Genomic DNA, 23,677 nt, shown 5'->3' with positions numbered 1-23,677 from the left:
CTTACTTCTCCATTTAGTGGCTGCCCATTACCTTGTCAGAGAGATTTAGGCCCATCACCTCCTTTCTTCCCCAAAGATCATTCTCTAAAGTCTGCCTCCTTTTCATCAACTATAACTCAGTATTTTAGAAAATTTCATCCTCACTTACAGAAATGAATCTTCCTTCAATTCCTGACATTTATTCTTCCTACCCCTCTATCAACTCCTATCCAGTCACCTCAAGAAAATGTTCTATTTCTCTACTTGAGTCCAGAAATAACCCTTATCATACTAATAATCATAAATAATGCTTAGATCAGGAAAGAAGGAATTATTTGGAAATGACAGGAAAAACAATAGAAAGATGCATTGTGATCAATCTGATGCCCTGGAAATGCCAATAAATAACTTTAAGTATCTCTCTAAAAATATTTTTTTACTATTCCATTCTCCTAATTCTACGTTTACTTTTCAAAACAGAATGATTTTAAATACTTGTTAGAAACACACTCACTGGTCCAAATTCAGTAAGTGGACATGGAGACAAAGAGAACAGCGGAGCGAGGCTTTAATGACGGTCTTGCAAGATAGGGTGTCTCGTGGGCAGACACACCTAGGGAGTTTGGCGCCAATAATTTATCTCCTAGAAAATATTCTATTTCTCTACTTGAGTCCAGAAATAACCCTTATCATACTAATAATCATAAATAATGCTTAGATCAAGAAAGAAGGAACTATTTGGAAATGACAGGAAAAACAACAGAAAGATGTATTGTGATCAATCTGATGCCCTGGAAATGCCAATAAATATCCTTAAGTATCTCTCTAAAAGTATCTTTTTACTATTCCATTCTCCTAATTCTACTTTTACTTTTCAAAACAGAATGATTTTAAATACTAAATTTATGAATTTTTTAATTTATCCTTTCAATAAAGCACTATTCCTAGAGTACTGACTCCTACTACTTTTCATTAAAAATTTAAAATATTTCAACTTTATTTTGAGCTTAACAAAAAAAAAGGAATTTTATGGGTTGACCTTGGACTTTTAGCTATGACAATTTTGTTCCTATATAAAAACATATTCAACTATTCAAGGAGCTAACTTTCAAGTGAACACTAAAATCAAACCCACTGAAAGTTTTCTGTTTTGTACTATCCCAGATATTTGATTAATGATAAAATTTCAACTGTATTTTGAAGAGAATACATTTTAATTATAAATAGAGAACACATTATAGGAAAAAGAAACATTTAATCACTAGACTAAAACTAAGAAGAAATGCTTATTAGTTTGCTATCTTGAAATCTGTTATTTTATTCAAAAACACACTAAGATCACAAAAGTATCTTTAAAACTAAGCTATAGACTCTGTTCCTTCAAGGCACATGTGCTTTCAAAGTGAAATTTTATTTAAATATTAAAGATTATATGAGAATTAATGAGAAGAGCAAAATAACCATACTAATTCATAAATAAATAAATATGGAAAGTTGAAAATTAGTACTTTAGAAAAAATATATTTAAAAAAGATGTCTATGTTTGCAGAAAATATCAAATACCATAGTAGAGTATAAACATGAAAGGGAAATGACTCATAATTCCATCAAGTATTGAAAATCACTGTTAAAAGTAATTTTTATATGAAAATAATATAACTATATATATATATTCACAGGTATATGTTGAGAGAAAATGTTAAAAACTAATTACAACTTTATTATATGTTGCATTTTTTCACCCAAGTTTTTAATATCAACATTTTCCTATGATACACATTTCAAATGACTGATTTCAAAGATGCTGTTCAATGGATATACTCAATTTTGTTTTACAATTTTCCCTACTTCTTGGACAACAAAGATGATTTATTATCATTATAAATAAGCTGATGTGAATACCCTTACATTTTAAATACAAGTCTTTAAATGCACCTTTGATTATTTTTTTAGGATATAGTCTTGGAAATGGGATAATGAAGGATGACCATTCTTCTGATCCTTAATAAACTCTCTTAAATTGATTTCTGGAGAGTCTATAACAAATTCGCAGTTCTACCAGACTTCTATGAGTGTGTTGATCTCACACATTTCTCAGCTTTCAATTTTATAATATATTAATATCAATTTCACAGGTAAAAGTTGTTCCTTATTATTCTAATACCCATTTCTTTGACTACTTCTTAGTTTGAATTTTTTCATGTATTTTTGATCACTTGCATCTTTTTTATCTCCTTTGGCCATTTCCTGTGGTGTATTTCTATTTTTGTTTTTCTTGTTATTTATCTGTAACTGAGTTCTATACAACTTTGTCTACTATATTCTTATAAATACTTTAAAAGTATTTCAGAATTTCCTCTTGTAACTGGAAAAATCAGGCAAGATATAATTTTTACATTTGAAAAGAGGCTTCTTATATTTTAGGTAATACTATATGAAGCATGTAATTCTCATAAGAAAAAAATACAATTAAACTATCCACTAAAATTGAAATATCATAATTAAAAGAATGTTACTTCTGTGAAGTTTAGGAACTCCTCTTTCTTGTATGTATGTATACACACACACTCTCTCTCTCAATACCTAAATCAGTGGCTGACATAGAGTAGGCATTAAAATATTCACTGTATAAATATTTTTCCCCAAGAAAGCTTCCTATTAAAGTGGAACACATTATTTACCTTGAAACCAGGTTAGAACATTTTATTTATTTACTTCATTAACAAAAAACAAAACACCTTTCACTGAAAATTGTAGATACTGACAAAGCATCTGGCTGAAGGGAACTTAATATGACAAGATCTCAAAAATTAAAGTTACAGTCCATAGGATGATCCCACAATTACTGAATAACAAATACCTCCTTAGCACATGAGGAAACAGTTACTTCATCACTGCCCTCTGCCGGTGGTATTATTTCCCTTTAATTTTCACTCCATGTACTGAATCTTGGCCTCACAAAATTTCTTCTGACCTGCCTCTATATTTAAATCACCCACAGCTAAAAATAGCCTAGCCATCTGGAATTTAGTAAGGCTCCTAGGAAAAAAAACTTCTTCAGTGAAAAGCTCTGCATTGTGTGGAGTACAACCTTCCAGGGACTTGAGTCTGATTCCATGGGGACTCTGCTGCACCTTTCATTGCCTTTGAGCTTTCTTACATATATCTGTAAACTATGGATAACTGACAGCAAACCAAAAGTAATTCTTAACTATATATACAAATAAATTCTCTAAGGCAAAAGTTCAATTGACCTCCCTTTTCCACTGTGGAAGAAATGAGTTTTATGTCCATTTCCTAATTGATTACAGTATTACTGACCTATAAATGTCTTGTTTTAAATTTTCCTTTGATCTGGTTGTAACATCTGCCTGGTTCTCTCATTGATAATGATGTTAATAATCTTAAACATTTGTCCATTTTATAGCTATATGAGAGTCATGATATTACTATTTTTTAATTATTCTTTTAACAGGCTAAAGCTGGACTACATTTTTCCCCACATACCAATATAGAAATAAAATGATGTGAGCCTATCCAACAGACACATGAAAAGATGCTCCACATAGCTAGTTATCAGAGAAATGCAAATTAAAACCACAATGAGATATCACCTCACACCAGTAAGGATGGCTACCATCCAAAAGACAAACAACAACAAATGTTGGGGTGGTTGTGGAGAAAGAGGAACCTTCCTACACTGCTGGTGGGAATGTAAAATAGTTCAACCATTGTGGAAAGCAGTATGGAGGTTCCTCAAAATGCTCAAAATAGACTTACCAATTGACCCAGGAATTCCACTTCTAGGAATTTACCCTAAAAATGCAGCAGCCCAGTTTGAAAAAGACAGATGCACCCCTATGTTTATCACAGCACTATTTACAATAGCCAAGAAATGGAAGCAAACTAAATGTCCATCAGTAGATGAATGGATAAAGAAGATGTGATACATATACACAATGGAATATTATTCTGCTGTAAAAAGAAAACAAATCCTACCATTTGCAACAACATAGATGGAGCTAGAGGGTATTATGCTCAGTGAAATAAGCCAAGTGGAGAAAGACAAATACCAAATGATTTCACTCATATGTGGAGTATAAGAACAAAGAAAAACTGAAGGAGCAAAATAGCAGAATCACAGAACCCAAGAATGGACTAACAGTTACCAAAGGGAAAGGGACTGGGCAGGAGGGTTGGGAAGGGAGGGATAAGGGCAGGGAAAAAGAAAGGGGGCCTTACGATTAGCATGTATAATGTGGGGTGGGGGGGACACAGGGAGGGATGTGCAACACAGAGAAGACAAGTAGTGAGTCTATAGCATCTTACTACGCTAATGGACTGTGACTGTAATGGGGTTTGTCTGGGGGACTTGGTGAAGGAGGGACCCTAGTAAACATAATGTTCTTCATATAATTGTAGATTAATGATAACAAAATAAAAAATAATAAAAAATAATATAAAATAAATGATGTGAGCCTGTAGACAATAAGAATACACCGAAATGGCAAAAATCATTTCCTTTGGACCATCTGGTATTACTGCATACCTATCATCTACTTTTCATGATCCCTACCGTTAGGAACTCCTAGTTTCATGGGGAAGGAATCTTATGAACAGGTATGACTGTTTGCTGTGTGATATGGTCAAAGTGCTGTGGTGTTGCTTGGAAGAGAATAACTGATTGGGAAGGGAGGAGAAAGGAAAGGGAGGAAGAGTAAGGGTGAAAGGCAGTGGAAGATGAAAATAATAATTCTCAAAAATGTGCTTAAATGCTCACACATTAATGGACAACTGACTCTCATCATTACAAAACAAAGCAGTGGCATAGGATGATTCCTATGTACTGTACTGAGTAAAAGGGATGCAAGAGCTATTGTGAAATCAAGTTTCTTCTAGAAAGGATGGAACAATTAGGGGAAGAGTCAGGTAGCAAAGACTGATGTGAATCTCCCTCCTAAGTGTATTCTAAGTCAACTCCTACTGGTTCACAGAAGATTCTACACCACATTTGGCTAATATGACAGCTAGGATATGGCTAACTTGCACAAACAAAAACTCACTTTGAAGACATCATTTTCTAAAATATAAAATGAACTGAGTTAATAATGATAGCTTTTTTATCCATATAAACATATAAGAAACATTACATGTTTTATGGTGTTCAACTGAGGCCCATTACAACCTGAAATCCTTCTCATTTAGTAATTTAAAATTTACAAATAAAGCTACTACTTACTTTGAATACCAGTTTCCTTTAACTATACAAGCAGTAAAAAATGCAAAATTTTGACCTCATGCTATAAATGAGAGAAACAACTGGCAACCCACCAGACTCAAGGGATTTCTCCCATTGGCTTCCTTCCAGAATCTGGGACCTTTCGAAGGAGCAAGCAAAGTAATTTCCTGTTGCTATTGCGCCTGTTCCTGACTCTAAGCATCGTGGCATCCAGGAGACATTTACATTTGGAAGGAGATTAGAGTCTGGGACTAGGAAAAGGATTTGCTCCTAGCTTCAGGACTGCATTCCCACAGAATTACAGAGCTAACTCGAAGAAAAATTTAAAGTAAATAGGATCAGTTAGATGCAGAGAACAAAGTAAGAAACGATAAGACTCATGAGAAAAACCCTAAGTTTTGAAAGAGAAAGTAATTAATACAGGGTATTATTTTGGACAGGGTAGCTAATACTTAAAGTATGCATTATGTTTTACAGTTTAAAGTGTGCTTGAGGATATAGTACTTAACTTAACCTATATAATAATCCTAGTGATCAGATAAGACTATCCTCATTTTATAGGTGAGAAACCAATACTCAGAAAGGTTGACTTGCTCAAAACAATATAGTTTACAATCGATGAAACTGAACTCAGAACATAAGCCTTTCTTCATTCAACCTTGATATTTATATGCCCATCTCAGTATACTAGAAGTTTTTTAAAGTAGACTTTGATGCGTCATATTTCTATACACAGAAAATTCGCAATAAATATTAGTTGGATGAATGAACTAATGATTAAACTAAAAAAAGCAGTAAAAATATGAGAATGGCAAGGAAATATTAAAAAGTATGCCTTTATTTCAATGAAGATAAATTTGAGAATTAACCACAACACTGAGTAACTTCATAATTTGAAAAAGAAAAAAATGTTTTGACTATATATTTGCTTTAATATGTGTAAGTATAAATGTTTTAAATATACCTGGAAAGTCCTTTATCTTTAGAGAAAAGTTTATTTATCTTTTATATGAAACATCATATTGTGTTATTACAAAATATTTACTTAATTTTCTAAACTAGTTATAATCAAAATGCATTTAGCAAACAATTTACTAAACCTTTCATCGTGTATGTGTGTTATGTATATAAAAATGTATGTGTCCAAATAGAAAAAAAAAGTTAAAAAGTAGGATAAAAATTCTCTGTGCTACAAATGCAAAGTTCTCAAAAAGCTATGTCCTGGTAACTATCACAATCCTGTGGAAATTGTTTGTATTATGATTAAAAATCACTTTGCTCCTATATTCCCACAGCTAGTTCGTATGGTAAAGAGATCAGTAAACTTACTTTTATGCGTAACATCTTTAACATTTGCTCCCCTTTCTGTGCTTGTGATTAAATGTAACATTTTGAAATCCCAAAGTTCTGAGAAATACATAAATCCTTGTCTCACAGCTGCTGTTTGACTCTAGAAACACATGCATTTTCTTTTCAAGCATCTACCATCAAAACTCCCAAAGGGCTTGGACTGGAGAACACCTGCATCTCTTCATTTAGTTCCAATAACAGAGCCTAAACTCCAAAATTACAAAAATAGATGCTCTGTTTGGCTGTAGTTACATTTTGCCCCTAATTCCCGTGAACAAAAATGCTAGGAGCATGAAATCATTCAGGCAAGCTCTGTCATCAAGAGGATAAGATTTTTTGCACCAGAAGCCCAGTGGGAACATGATAGAAAACTGGCAACAATTACAGATAAAGTACATAGTAAAGTCCTTGGGGAGGAGGAAAGGAAATGTAATATGATAGATGGGTATAATTTTTACACATTTTGCCCAAACCACAAATGTGAATTGTCTTTAATTGCTACAATATATAAGCATTCTTGCTCATGTGTCCTGTCAAAAATAGTAAAATAAAAACATAACTTCAAGGCAATTTGCTTAATTCCACATTATAAGGAGAATTTGAGGAATAAAAAAAATTTCTCATAAAGTTTACAAACTACTGTCACCATTTTAGAAACTCCTTAACAATTGCTATACTAACCAATGAACTCTGGTGAAACAAGAATGTGTGTAGGTTTGCTTGTATGTTTTAATCAAGAAGAGAATTACCCCTTAATTTAACTATGAATTTCCAGAGATTAGAATTGTAACTGTGACTTTCCAATAACAATGATCAAAAGTTGCCTATATTTCATGGGTAAAATATAAAATAACTTTTAATATACGACAATCTAGTTCAGTTAAAAACTTCATATTTATTTCTGAAACTGATTACACTGGGGAACAAGATGATCGGCTTAAACTGTATTATATTTAAATCGCATTTTAAGAGGAACACTTGTTTCCGATTATTTTAAAATAACACCATAATCACAAAATTCTACTTCTCTAATCTTAAGTAATTGTACATTTTATATATTAAAATCAAAAATAGCATGCTTATCCTACTTGCACAAGTAATTACAGTCAAACATACCTTCTTAATGGTGGACCAATTTCAATTAGATGAAATTTCTTAGGAATAAGTATGAAGTTCTTCATGTAAATTCATAAACTAATATAGATATACACAATATGGAAAACTGTATTAAGAGCAGTTATGTCAAAAGGAACTCTGGTTTCCACTAGCATATTAAGCTCAAAACAAACAGTAACTCAATAAAGTTCACTTCACTACACAAATCTGGGAATACACTCTATACTTTGTGTTACATAGAGCATTGTGTTAAATTTTGAAACAGACATTTTGAAATGTGTAGTAAGTAGAAGTAATCAAAATGGCAATGAATATGAAGACAAATCATATATATGGCAAATGACTAAAACTAATGAATTATGTTTAGCCAGGACTATTTAGTTTTTTTTTATTTTTGTGGAACATCTATATACACTGAGAAGTAAAAAAGGAACAACTGAGCTAATGCTGGAGTTTAGAGCTTTAAGAGGGAACAAGTCCCATTAATTGATATAGTGAATAATGGATTATGAAATGGGGTGGGGGGGGGAATTGAGTTTAGTTTTAAACATGTCAGTTACCATTAGGAAAATGGTCAAGAGGTGGCTGAAATTTGGAATCTGGCTCTCAAAAAAAGTAAATGCACATAGAGAGAGATACATATATATGGTTGATTGCTAAAAATAGGACTTTTGATTAAATCATCCAAGCAGAAGAGAACGAATAACATAATCTTGGGAACAACCTATAGTTACGGCACAAAGGAAAGAAATGTAAAGTTGTCCCCCTATATCTGGTTTCACTTTCCCCAACTCTGGATCCCCACATTCAACTACAGTCTAGAAGCAGATCATCCTACTTCTGACGTGCCATCAAAAGGTTAATAATGGCCTAATGCTACAATACAATGCCTACACCACTCACCTCACTTCGTTTCATCGTGCAGGCATTTTATCATTTCACATCATCACAAGAGGGGTGAGTACAATGAGATATTTTGAAAGAGAGACTACAGTCACCCTACTTTTATTACAGTATATTGTTATAACTGTCCTATTTTTGTTAATCTCTTACTGTGTATAATTTATAAATTAAACTGTATCATAGGTATGTTTGTATAGGAAAAACATACTATATACAGGGTTTGGTACCCAGGCAGCAATGGGTATCCTGGAATGTGTCTCACCCAGATGGAGGAAACTACTGTATTTGAGGAGGGACTGAACATGGTTCAGCAAGGAGAACCAAAAAACTATATTGTTCTGGTATTAAGAATTGTAAGCCTAAGATTTTACCCTGCTATAGTTTCATAAATGATATAGAAGGAGACTCCCAAGTCAGAGACAAGGACTTTATTATTCACGGCACAACAAGCAGCAAGAGTATCAACATGTGTGCATCAGTTCCTTTAGCCCTCAAGTTCCAGAAGGATGACTAAGAGGCATTAAGGAGGGTGCTAGCACATGAAGTGCCATACATGATAAGCGAAAAACCCCTAGCTGAGGAGTCAAATCTTTTATAATGGGAATTAAACATGCCTTCCATTCATTGGCTGCTGAGGGAAACTAGATCTGTCTTTCAAGACAGATTTAAACTAAACTAAAATCCTTTAAGAGACAGTCTAAAACAAAGAGCAGTCAGTTCACAAGATACACAAAAACTCCCATTCACAAGATATGCAAAAACTTGAAAACCTATAGCGAGTTGTCTCTTAATACCTGGAGGCCAAGAGAGACTGTTTCAACAGAAAGGGTATGGTCATATGATAAATGCCAAAGACTGAAAAAGTTGAATAATGAGAAAGGGAAATAAAATTAAGAAATATAAGATAATACATTTTTTTCAGGTATATTTAGAGCTGACATATTATTTCATGTCACTTATAAGAATAAAACTAGACCAAGAATGGATATTACAGTAAAACAGAGGATCTAATAGTAATTAGAACTAACAAAGAAAGATTCTGGTAGATATTTTCTCCAATGGTAGATATATACATGAGGAGAAAGAAACACAGAAAGAGAAATGGGAATGTGGTTAACATGTATTAAGGACTTACCACTTAATTCTATCAAACACATTCATACTCTTGACCATGTTCATTTACTCATTTATTCAACAAATAATTTCTCGAGCATTTCTCTATGTGTAAGACAATGTTAGGCTCTGTAGATAAATGATAAGCAACCAGTGACTAATTCTTCCCTCAAAGAACTCACTGTCAAGTGTTACAGACAGACAATCACACACTATATAAATGTACACTGTCAGAAGTGCTATGAAAGAAAAGTACAGTGAACTATGAAAATGAATGTAACATAGGTACTTAATCTAGTTGAGTGGTGGCGGATAGGGGAAGCTAACATCAGGGAGGGCTTCCTTCAAGAGGCAGTAGTTGAGCTAAGATCCTAAGACTGAGCTGGAGTTAAACAGTTTCAGGTGAAAGAATAAGGATATTTGTGAGAATTCCAGACTGAAAAAAGAGCAAAAGCATAATTGCCACTGAGAGGCTGAAAGAAGGCCAAGAGAACTGGAACATACAGAAAGAGGGAGACACATAAAAAGGGCTCCTGACACTCACCTCTAAATTCTTTGATTCTAAGTTTATAGAACTTTGTGATCATTTTATAGTCTTAAATAGAAGAAATCCCAAATTTATGTGTAGATTAATACCAGGATTAACATAGACCCACAACTTTTTAACAAGCAGAACCTGTTAGAAATCTTAGGGAAAACACAACATATGAGGAAGAGCCTAAGCCTGTACCTAAAGGGTAAAGAAAGAAAAATGCTTACAGCCCATTTAAAAATATTTTACATACATAAATTAAAGTCACAAACTGCTTCTACCTCTGAATGAACCAAAGACACATCTTGTTTATCTATTTGACCCCTAATATCTACACAAATATAAGAACCAGAAATGTCATTAAATGGTTCTCATGCATAGTTAATAATGATACAAAATGTGGGCTGGCACACTGCACTCCCACAAAAACCTTCAGATACTTCACTGTAATCCAAGTCAGTCTAGTAAAGCAAGAACACAATCAAGGGGGAAAAGAGAAAAGTGCAAAGAGAGTTATTGAGACTTTAAAGACAAAGCAATGTTGTGACATCATGAAAGGGTGGCTCTTCCGACAGTGTTTAATATGCACTAAGGCAAGAGTCTTCAGTTAAGTACATTCAAAGGTTTTAGTAGGTAATGTTTAGAAATATGGATCCTAAGTAAAAGGCAATATTATAAATAGTCTAGGATAGTGGGAAAATGTTATATAGTTAGAAGCCCCAAGTTCAAGTTCAGTGTCTGATGACTTAGACTTCTAGGTCTCTTATTTCCTTACTGTAAGACTCAGATAACATTTACTATGCCAAAAACAGTCTTGTTTTTGAAAACAAACAAAAGAATTTATATGAAAGTGATTTTTAAATTGTAAGGTATCTTTTTTGTAAGTTTTGCTAATACCATTAGCATTTCTTTCAGTCATACTAATACCTAATTCCCATCACTAAAGCTGTCCATTCCCTCATACTCTGAAGCCAGAGAAAAAAACTCTACCTCTATTCCAATTAAGCTTCTCTCAAAACTTACTTCCTGACTTCTATAATAAATCCACAACATTTGCTGGCTCCCAGTTTTAATCCCCTACATTCAATTTGAGAGCATATGCATAAAGGCAGCTGTCTTCCACATATCAACCCATAATATTCAAGTGCCTGTTAGAATGATAACCAAACTCCTTTAAAAATACACAATTTGTCTCTTAGCTGATCACTTACTACTCTATATTCAAATACATCTCATTCAGTTCTATAAACCTATGAGAAAAGTTTTTTAACAACCTCCGCAGGATATCTGTCTATTTGTGAAAGAACAGCAGAGATTACCTGTGATTCCTTTTTATTATTCACCTATAAGGGCTTAACTACCCAGCATTTTTCATTTTAAATATCAGGAAAGACTCCTGTGTCATTTCCCTTAGGTGCTCCAGCCTCAAAAACCAAAGAAAAGTAAATGTAGTCAGCACTTACTTACTCATTCATTTGTTAATATTTGTTGATAACCTACTATATATGGTATTGTTCTAGATACTAGGAATACAGCAGCGACCAAAAGAGACAAAAATCTCTTCCCAAATGAAGCATAAATTCTACTGGGGAAAAATATCAACAAGTTAATTCAGTAATATATATATATATAGTATGAAAGACTGTGGTAAGCACAAAGAAAAACTAAAAAAAAAGGTGGGGGGAATAAGTGTGTATCAACACATGTATGTGCATACACATATGCAAGAAAAAAACTTATGTACAGTGATCAGGAAAATAGGGTGATATTTTAGTGAAGTCGGGAAAGACTGTTAATAAATTATTTCATTTAAAATTTATGATTTGTCTACAACATCAATTAAATATACAGACACACACACATCTCCAAATTAAATCTTGTTACAGGAACATAGATTGATCAGTATTATTTTTAAACTGGCTTTAAAAAAATAATACTTATGAGCTCTGTCATACTCATATCACAAATATTTGAGTCATGACTGTAGGTGGCAACTGCCTGGTGGATGGAAAATTTAAATTTTAAAATGTCTGAAATAAAGTATGTGAATGTAGTTTAAACATATCATGTTTTAGGATTAAAACATATCCAAAGAAATATTTTCAAAGCACCACATACATTATCACATCACAATTATACACACAAATCCATAAACATATCACTAAATATAACACTAGTGTTGAAGACTAGGTGAATTTCCTTAGCACCATGAAAAAAACATAAAAGTTCACCGTAGAAATATCATAGGTATAATTTTTTTAATAACAGTTTACTTTTAGGCCCAAAAGGCTAGAAATACAAATATATTTTTCTGACCCCAGAAACGCATTTAAATTACAAATAATAATATATTGTTCTAGGAAAGATCAGATTATTATTTAAATAAGCTTGAGACATTAATCATTCCGAATATATGGCAAAACAAAAAATTAGGATTCCCTATCCAATTAAAAAATATGTGGTAGTTTCAAATAAGCTTAATCCCTTCTTAAGTATCAAAATTATAACTGAATGGTCTGGTTATTTTAATAATATTTTTAATGATTTGGTGATTTGAAAACAAAACCTATCAAAAACTGCTATAGAGATAATTATGTAAAGAAGTTTACCAAAAGGAACCTGATTAAATAAGCATTAACAAAAGCATGATGTTTTTTTAACTAGCAATCCCTTCTCCCTAAAACAGGAGTAGGCAAACCACATTGGCTAAGTCTGGTCCACCTCCCATTTTTGTGAATAAAGTTTTATTGGAAAGTCACACCCTTTCATATTTACATATTGTCTATGGTTATTTTTGTGCTAAAACAGCAAAACTGAATAGTTGAGACAGAGACATATGGTCCACAAAGCCTAAAATACTAGTTATCTGCCCCTTTATTAAAATATTTGCCCAATCCCTGCCTTAAAAGATTGGTAAAATCTTTTATCCATAGGTACAGTCTTAGTTTGGGTTTACCCTCATCCTCATCCACTTTTTCCTTAGTGTTCCATATCCATTCTCACCAGGCTGATAACTTCTTTTTGAGGAGTGTTGTCTTTAGAATCATGCTGATGGGGTCTTCAGGCTCACCTTTCAAATACTAATTTCCAGTTTGTAACGTGGATGTCATTCAGCTGCAAATGCTACTGTAACAAAATTCATCTTTCAAATATCTTTTGTATTCCTGCATATGGACACTTGCACAATGATTGGAACATTCACCTCCACATAGTTCGTCTAGTTAATTACAGATCTTTCATGGTTTTTACTTTGAACTCATGCAATGATGAACAACATTTTCTATAAGCTATATTACTTGTTGAATAATTTTAATGGAGCTCTACTCTTAGACAGCTATTTGAAACCACTTCCTCATGGGCCAATTAACTCTAAAAAAAATTCAGGTGCCCTACTCTTTTAAGAACTCTGTATGCAGCTATCTTATTTCTAACCTCAGTGACTGACCACCTTGGCTTTACTAACCACATCCTGGCTAACTGAACTCATGGGAGATATTAGTCTCTTTTTATCATACCTTTTTTTTCTCCAGTCTTCATTGATCCTCTGGCATCTCCTCTCAACATGAGAGGTATGGCTCTGCTATTATGGTGGTGAATGAAATGAAACCGATTCTAGAAAAATACTACTAGAAAAATATATAACTAAGGAATAAGATCTTGACCTCTTAGTTTTTTCTTGGTTCTACCAACACCTTTTCCTTTTTGCAAAACTACAGGAAGCCCAAACACCTAATTTTAATATGGCAAACTATGGGTCACAAAGTGTTACTATCCCCCCAAAAAATATTTCTTTCATTGCAATGTTTTAAATTTCTTTTACTCCTTCCTGCATGTTATATAGTGTATTTTAAAACTCAGTTGGATTTAGAAGAATCTAAAAATGTTATACATACAGCTGAAATATCTCTCACATAAAATAAAACCGTGTTTGTAAACATAGGTCATTTATCAAAATGACACACTACAGAGAGCATCCCAATGGACACAAATTATTTAGAAAAAAGAAAAAAGAAGAGGCCCTTATTTTTTTTAAGTCCAATTTTTAAAAACCTTATGCAAAAAGGTGATGATGATTAAGTTTGTACTTACCAGAATTATGGCAGTAGTCTATATATTGTGGAACTTGGACTGTGAAGACTATCAAATCTGGAGCTAAGAGAGATTCTGGCTTTCTACTCTCATTGAGCCACTTGCTGCTATGAAGGTCTTTAGTGTCAGAAGGACCCTGAAGCAATGGAATCAACTTCTCCTTTCCACTATCACCTGAATAGAAATATTAATGAAAAAAAAATCATATAAAATATAGAAGTAGCGTGAGGATGCTTGATCTTGAAACATACTATCATAATATAACATTTCAATATTTGGTCATTTTAGCTGTACATTTATTCTCTAAAAAAATATGACTAATATAAAAGCACATTTAACTCTTAAAAATTAAGTTTTAAAATTTACCTAATTAATGTAGAACATGTTCAGTAAGCTTACAAAAAGGAAATACAGTATATTCTAAATATTCAGTGGATTTGTACCTCTTTAAATTTCTCAAGAAATTTAATTTGCACTGAAAAAAATTACAAATAGTTTAAGGAAAGTATTATGAAATAAGTATTGGTAAGAAGGTGAAGTATATTACAACCTTAAATTGAAAAACAGCTGGGTTTTTTTTTTATTATACTAACATTTTAATTTAATTTTAACTGTCATATATATCTGTATCTCCTATCCTCCCCAAAAAGTATAAGAATGAAGTTTAGTTGTTCTCCCTCATTACCATTCTTAAAACTATTCAAAGAAAGTATTTTTCATTAAATGGAAATTAATTTATTTAAAAAGAAGTATCATCCTGGCACAATTTAAAACATTTTTTCAAGTAAAAAAGAAAAAATTTAAAACCTCTGTAGGAACAATGAGCAAATTCTTGTTTCAGTAACGTTCCTTATAAAATGCAAGGCCAATTCTCCTATACAGGCAATAAAGTTTTACACGGTCCAGCTGCACATACCTGGGGCTTTGGCACAAATTTTTATTGATCCCATGGTCCCAGAGGCACATCTGACCAATGATGTACTGCAGTACTTCAGTTCAACATTCTGGACTGAGCCCTCAAGAGTTGGCAGGGGATTCTTAGATTTCACACCTAATAAAAGAAAACTGCAAATGTACTAGCTGATTGAATTTAAATAATTTTTATATTCCTTCACCAAGGCATTTAAACTTAATTATACTTTAATTATCTGCCTCAGATGTTCTTACAGTATTTGTGTTAGGTTTCATAGTTCAGTGTTTAGGAGGTGGAAGGATGCAAGTTTAAAATAAATGGGCTGAATTCTCATAACTACAGTTATGTAGTCAGCTCTTGATTAGTCAAGCTCAAGAAGTAAATATCTTAAATAATCACGTGTTTTAACAAAACAGGAGACTAATAAATCATATTTAGTTTTAGAATACAAGAACAAGATTTTTAACAAATGTAATTTATAAATTGAGTTTCATTTAGGCTGAGACATCTTATTTCAACAGGAAACTTTTAGGGTAAACAGACTCCTCAAAATATCCTGGTCAGGTGGGTTGATGAGAAAGAAACAAGGTATCTCAAAATGGCAACCAAGTTAAAATACAATAGCTTATAAACAAAACTGACATGCCATGTGTAGATAAAAGAATCAAAGGAATTCTATATCAATTCACCAAAAGTGAGCATTAACATCTCTATTATATGCTATTGTGGAAGGACATAAAAGTAAAGAAGGGAATAATTATCATAAAATAAATGGTAGAAAAATTTTAATTTAGAAGGGAGAAATTCATTTTGGCCTGAAATGGTAGGTGAGGATTAAACAGTCAGGGAAACTTAAAGAATATTACATTAACAATATTTTAAACCACTAAAATGATAATGATAAAGATGAAAAACTCTAATCAACTAATATTTACTGAGGACTTATGTTATTTTAAGCTCATATCTATCTCTCTCGTTCAACCCTCATAACAGGCCAACAATAAAAATGTTCATTATCCTCATTTTCAGATTAAGATACAACAGATTAAAGGAATTAAGTAACTTTTTGCTCAAGTTCTATAGTTAGTCAAAGAGCTAAGGTGTATAATACAATTTGATCCCCGCACAGAAGACTGTACCCATCATTTTGCCTATATTCATGAAAGTCTACCAACATAATTTCCCTTCTTTTCCCCATTCCAGATTTTGATTAAATATATATTATTCACTATTTATATAATAGTTCCTCTTAAAGGACTTTCAAATAAAACAAAAATCATAAACTTCCTATGATAGATATATTAAACATTATTCTGAAATCTTTTATCTTTAATAACCTTAATGAGGTCAGGAAGTCCCATAACCCCCAACAGTTTTCCTGAGATGGGGCCCAAGAATCTGTAATTAACTAACACAGTACATGATTACAAATAGTTAAAGGACATCATCAAGAAACACCTTCCCATTACTAACCCTTACTTCAGAAAGACCTCCCAATTGACTAATATCTATTTGATTGTTACATAAACAAATATTAATTGGCTGCTATTTTCTAATATTCACCACCTGTGTTGTTTCCATTTGAAGTGGTATCTACTATCCTCAGAACAAGACTCTAAAATGTTATGTATTTATACACTTTTCTGTAATTTTATCAGATTCTCAAAATCTGTGACTCAAAAAACTCACTCAGAAGATTAAATGATGCCATAGTTTCTTTCACAGTATACAAAGTTTAGGACTCTAAATTCAGTCACAAATGGTAGGTCTTTGTTAATACCTAATGCATTTATATATAAGACTTTTATCAAAAGAGGTTGCTTAATATTTGAAACAATATCAAAATTGTTAATATGATAACAATTTCATATACCTATATAATGCACCTTGGTTTAGATTAACAGTATCAAGAACTTAGTTCATATTTTTATGATCATTCCACTTCTATTTTAAAACTTCTTCTAATAGCTAAAACATGTTATGTGTAATTTCACAAGAAAGCCTTTTTTATAGTTTGTTTTTAATGCCACAAGCTCAGATTTTTAAAAAATAAATTGGAGTCATCTCTTGATAGACTTCAACAATGGAGAAAAGTTGCTAGTAAAAAACAATCTTGGTAATGTAAACCATGGACTTTGGGTTATTATGATGTGTCAATGTAAGTTCATCAATTGTAACAAATAATGTGCCACTCTGGTGGGGTACATTGATATTGGGGGGGCTATGCAGGTATGGAGACAGAAGGTATATGGAAAATCTCTGTACCTTCTCAATTTTGCTGTGAACCTAGAACTGCTCTAAAAACAAAAGTCTTAATAAAATAACCTGGGTTTCTTTCCATTCCACTTTCAAACCAAAACTGTAAAATGTCCCAAATGTAATAAGCACTGGAATGTAGAGAAGAACAGAGTCTTGGCATTACACAACTCACGGTACCACTCACATTGTGTTCTACATGAATGCTGCTTTCTGAAATTGTGAAAGAAAATCTGTTAGGGATGCAACATGGTTAAACAAAAAGAACAAAAGCACTGAAACTAAAAAACCATGGCTTGGATATAGGCAGTATTACGAATATTAGTTAACAATGCAGGCCACTATTTATAATTGTTACAAGTGGAGGCCAAAATACTGTAGTTACTCTTCAAGTAACTTTTTTTATGAGAAATCATATGAACTTCACACAGAACTTAAAGAGGAACTTCAGTATTTTGGTAAGATGTATAGTCAGCTGGCATGAGTCAATAGGACAACCACGAAGATAGTGACAGTATTTTGCATTTGAAACACTGCCTTTACAAAGCACTCCTACATACATATACTCAAATACTGCTGCCATACAGTCCATTAGAGGAAGAGAAGAGAGAATAAAAGTTGCTTAAGAAAAAAATACTTAATGGTAGTACATTATAATTCATATATGGTCATAATATAATACTATTAAACATAAACTTAAGTTAAAATTGTGATACTATATTATATAATTTAGGTAAGAATAGAAAAAGAGATAGTGAGTATTGGCTCTAAAAGCTAAATCCTCTTTGGTAGGCAGTATCATCCTGCCCCACCTTGCAAAAAATGTCTACATCCTAATACCAGGACCTGTGAATATGTTACCATACTTGTCAAACGAGAATTAAGGTTGTAGATGGAATTGAAGTTACCAAGCAGCTGATCTGAAATAGGGAGAATACTATCACCAGAGACCTTAAAAATGAAAGAAGGAAGCAGAAGAGGAGAGTCAGAGAAAGACACATGACAGAAAGAAGGCCACATGCCAAGGAAAGCAAGCAAGTGGCTTACAGAAAGTGGAAAAGGCAAGGAAATGGATTCTCTCCTAGGACTTCATAAAGAAACATAGCCATTCTGACACCTTGATTTTTGTATGAGACTCATTTCAGACTTCTAAACTACAGAATTTTAGGAATAAATTTATGTTGTTTAAGGCATTAAGTTTGTAGCAACAGAAAATATGTAGATAATATCTAAACATGAAAAGTAAGAAAATTTCAATATAAGCATTTTATTTAGAAATTTAGAGGTAAATATATGCAAAACTATAATAAAATAAAATGTCATTCAGGATGGTCAAGCAGTCAGGACTCATGCTTGATAAACAAAAACAGTAAAAAGCACAGGATAGTGAACCAATAATTGAGGTTTCTAAAAGGGGAAGGAGGTAAATTCTTTTAACATATACATTGAAGGGATAAACCACCTTAGCAGAGTTATAAAGGACCTAAATTATACAAAATAAAAATAGCAAAGACTCCCCAAATGGTTGATACTACAGTAAAAGGAAAGCATTAACATCAGGGGAAAAATACAAGGAGAAAATGAAATGAGAGGAAGATACATCACATAAGAAAGTGGGAGTCAGAATAAGAGTAGTTAGAACAGGAAAGATAGATGTACCAAGAAATCTGGCTTCTAAGACTCAATATGTGACAAAGATTGCAAATGGCTCTCTCTGATGAGACAAGCAAATAGGAGACAGCAAACTTTAAAAGGCAGTGGTTGCCTTTTCATTGTTGATAATGTTTTTAACATGGAAAAGAAAGTGAAGTGGTAATCTAGGGCTGAGTTAAACCAAAATGTATGAATAAAATAATAGATATAAAATATAACTATTGAACTATAATCAATTTAACAGCATGAAATAAAAAGTAATCTCAAAAGTGTAGCTCACAGTGATAATTAGGTGACAGAATTGATCTTTATATATTCACAAGAAACAAAACACAAAGTCTTTTATAGCAAGAACAGTATTATTTTTCATTGCTCCACCCTCACTTGCATCTCAGCAATCCGTGCCCAAACTGCTGGAATTAACAGCAAAAAAGAGAGTCAACAAGCATTTAATAATGACTAATATGTTTCTATAGATCTGCTTCTCTGATTCTTAACTTTTTTTAGTATCAACAATGGCATATAAACATTTGACAAGACTCAGCTTCATACTGTCAGAATAATAAAAGTGATGCCTTAATTTAAAGCAATATATTCTGCCACATATTTTATGACATATCTTAATATAAAGATTAACAAAATAAAATTTGCTTCTAACTAAAATCCTATGAATCAGTCTTGCTCCTACATGTCTGTGTCATATTAACCATGGACATTGCTGGAAAACTAATTTGCATTATTAAGAATTAACCTGTTCTTCTTCAAGTTTACTTACTTACTTTGATTGCTCTACTGTATTATGATTACAGGTATGGAAATTTGGACAGTTCTGGGTATAACCAACTAGAAAAATAAATATTTTCATTTGGAAGGGGGCAGAACCTGGTTGGAATACTGAAGAACTTACAACTTCTGGAGGTAGTCTGACAAGATTCAATAAACTCATTTTGGTTGGAAAAGAGAGGATCACTAGGCTCCATGGTCTATGTGATCTATCTGTTCTATGGGCATAAAAGAAGAGAATTCCAGATACCTTAGCACTGTGCCTCAAATATAATAGATATTCAAGAACAAAAAAATCTCTATATCTTTAATATCTTCATTATCAAGTATGGGAAACTAAAAAAAAACTGACATTAATGTTGGCAGATCCTGTCACTAATTTCTCTTCCCTTGAGCTGTTCTTAAAGATTTATATTGGAAATTTATATTGGAAATCTTTTAGCAACTAGGGTTTCACCACAACGTATCTTAAGGATTTTGGCTTATTTTTCCAGTTTCAGATTTATGTTTCTTAAATCTAAAGATTCCCATCTTATAATAATTTTGTGGGGTAAAACAGTCTCTAAATATTGCCTTCTCTTAGTTTCTCCTTCTGAAAGTCTTATTTCAGAAGGAAGTAGACTCATTCTAGTGCCCTGATTTACTGGCCTATATTTTCATATTTTCATCTCTATTTTTCAGTGCTGCATTCTGGGTAATTTCTTTATAATGACCTTCAAGTTCACTAATAGTATTCTTGGCTGTGTCTAATCTGCTATTTAATCCATTCAATGACTTTTAATTTCCAAAGCTTATATATATATTTTAAATTCTCTAGTCTTTATTTACAGTATCTGTGCCTCTCCATATTTTCAACTCCACTTTTTGCTTCTTTAAATATTTTAAACAGTCATTTATATTGTTTCTGATAATTACATTATCTGAAATCCTAGGAGTCTAAATTGGCCATTGGAGGTCTCTGTTAACTCTTGCTTTTGGTGGATTATTTTCAAACTCTTGGTAATTTTTGAATTCTGAGTCTACATTTCAAATACACTACCAGAAACGAAGGTATCTGCCACAGCAAATACCTGTAACTGCTAGATATCCTGCAGTTAACCGCTAGGTAAACAGCCTGTGCAGTATCACATGGCAAGTTAACTTACTAGTTTGACTGACCCTAGGTGATACAAGAAATTAACATCTGACTGATGACAGGACTGTGGTCACAAATTCTCAGGGAATGCACCCTTCCCACTGCCTCATCAAGGCCAAAACAAAGAAGCTTCTTTATTAAATTCAAAGTGTGGCCGATTTTTGAAACAGTTCACCTTTTCACTGGTCTTTGGTAGTGATGAGGGTAGGGAAACAGAACACCCCTTCTCCCTTCTTGTCCCAACCCCCTTTTGGTGATTGAAAGCCAAGCCCCCTGATAACGAGGTTGCTAGAACCCATTAGTTCAGTCAAAGCTTGAGTGCCTATTTCCCACTCTTGGTTTTCAGTTTCCTCCTCGTTTTTTCTTTCATGCAGGTTCAGCAACTCACTTAGAATTTATGTGTTATATGTTATCAAGCATGAGTGTTTGTAGAGGAAAGGTTTTCAGTTAACTAGTATCCCATGCTGCCAGGAATAAAAGTCACATCATGATATGCTATATGTTTCTTAAGTAAATGTAGTTTATAAATGAATTTTCTCCTAAGATTTCACTCATGATAGAAGAGGAAGCAACAAGTATTTTTTAGGTTAAACAGTGCAGGATATGCAGAGATATTAAACACGTTATAAACCCCAAAATGTACTTAACTACACTGTTTTAGTTTCCTTCTCTGTAAAGTGAGTATATGTCACTAGCTGCCTTACAGAATAATCATGAGCACTCTAATAATAAATGGACAGTGGTTAACAGAGCAGTTGGCATGTAAGCGGTTCAGTAAAAAATCAGCTAGTATATTCTCACTATTGTTACTATTACTACAAACAGTACACATGCTTGGATTAGGGAAATTGAGTTTACAAATATTAAGGACCAATAAGGAAGTTTACTGAAAGATATATTAATCACTAGACCTTTACTCTAGTATAAACTCTGCTCTTCCATGAAACAGCTGTCATCTTGGATTTAAAACCTTTGTGGTTCAGGTTCTTCATATGAAAAAGTGAGTAGTTGGATTCAATTATAACTAAGTTTCCATTGCTCTGAAAGCCAATGATCAGCTGTAGTGAAAGGAGATTAAATACTATATGATGGGATACAGAAAAGTGGTCTTTGAAGGGAGCAATATTGTCATAATACTGTCAGTATTTTTTTAAAGACAAAGAAAATTTACACTAAATGAAGCAGTTAATATGTTTTTGTAGATATGGTAGAAAAAATTATGACTAGGCAAAGTCAGCAATTTCAGTGAAAGATGAAAAAATTTAAAAGAACTAAAAACTTGTTTATTAAATGATACAGCAAGGATAATTTCTTAAACTTTTTATATTTTCCACTAGCCTCTAAGAACTATGTAATATATGAAAAATGATAATTTTTCTTTATTATATAAATAACAAAGTGATGCAATTTAAGAGTTTTTTAAATGTATATATAAGTTCTGGGTTGAAAAAATAAGTAATATCCAATTATTAGTTATGATTATTTAGTATTATCCCCATACATGAACTTAAAAGATAACACTTGGATATGAAAATAAAATGCTTAGAAAAATCAAAGTTCCTGCTTCTTAGATTAGGTAATTTCATAACACATATAAGGAGAAAATACGTGAAACTAAATTCTCAGTAATAACCACTGGTGGGAATATCCAAAGGACAGCTATTATGCAAAAGTTGATTATATTAAACTCCATATTCTGACAGCCAAAGGGGGAAAGAGTGGAGGAAATCACCACTCTTGGTCACTAGATTAATAAACAAAACAATGTAGACATTACAGCAAAAATGAAATGAGATCATTTAAAAATACCATGCAGTAAGTGTAGAGTCTATTTTGAAAGGCCTTATTATAAATAGAAAAGGGAAACTGTGGCAAAGATTTTTTTACATTTTTTAAATGTGGATAAAGATGCTAAATGACTAGCTGACAAAGTAAAAGAAGCCATAATGAAAGGAAAAACTATCTTTTAAATTAAGAAAACATCGTGTGTGTGTATATGTGTGTGTGTGTGCAGGTTGGTGGTAAAGGTTTGCATTCGCATCAGAATAAAAACAAATGCGACATATCCACTCACTGCGTGTGGGACAAGATGACTCTTCCTGCCTTAGGTTAACTTATATTCTGCCAGGACACACCCTTACCTCTACAGTATCGTACAATTACCAAGGTAACCATCTGACCACTATGAAACTTTGGCTCTGATAAGCTATTCTTTGACTGTATGAACTATGACTGCATGCAACCAAGATTCGATCTTGCTACTTCAATCACTGGCCTCCAATCCATGACAAAATCAAAGCGCTCCTGCATATAACACTGGACTTTCTTTAATCCTGGTTTATGGAGGTGAGTTTTTGTCTGCACCCATGCATGATTATCTCCAAAGGCTCCCTCATGCTACACATGGACTCACATGTATCACTCATTCATTCACGTAGTAAGTATTTACTATACCCTGCTATATGTCAAGCAGAATCTAGGACTATAGGGGTAAACAAGACCAATTTAGGCTCTTCTCTCATGAAATGCACAATCTAGTGAGAGAAGTATTATTGGCCATTAAACCAATAACTACACAAATATGTACCTACATAATACTACAAAAAGAGCCAAAAA

At 32.8% G+C, this 23,677-nt stretch overlaps 1 protein-coding gene across 15 annotated transcripts in view; it reads right to left on the bottom strand.

Moving 5' to 3' along the window:
• The window catches only part of VPS13B (vacuolar protein sorting 13 homolog B), an 861,603-nt gene that overhangs the window by 576,295 nt on the left and 261,631 nt on the right, over window positions 1–23,677 (bottom strand). For 14 of the 15 annotated variants that reach the window (XR_012128333.1, XR_012128334.1, XM_073229878.1 and 11 more), the window contains 2 exons: window positions 15,238–15,372; window positions 14,322–14,495 (listed from right to left, as the gene is read on the bottom strand). Coding sequence is in view for 12 of the 15 variants with exons in the window: in XM_073229878.1 (XP_073085979.1) it covers window positions 14,322–14,495; window positions 15,238–15,372 (309 nt within the window). In the remaining 3 variants the exon portion in view is untranslated. Of the gene's footprint in view, window positions 1–14,321; window positions 14,496–15,237; window positions 15,373–23,677 lie in introns of those variants that run through there. The other variant, XR_012128335.1, reaches the window with a different exon arrangement.

Source organism: Manis javanica, chromosome 2, assembly GCF_040802235.1.
Source record: "Manis javanica isolate MJ-LG chromosome 2, MJ_LKY, whole genome shotgun sequence".
In the NCBI taxonomy this organism is placed as follows: domain Eukaryota; kingdom Metazoa; phylum Chordata; class Mammalia; order Pholidota; family Manidae; genus Manis; species Manis javanica.
Note: the sequence above shows the minus strand (reverse complement) of the source record. Positions and strands in the feature narration are given on the sequence as shown.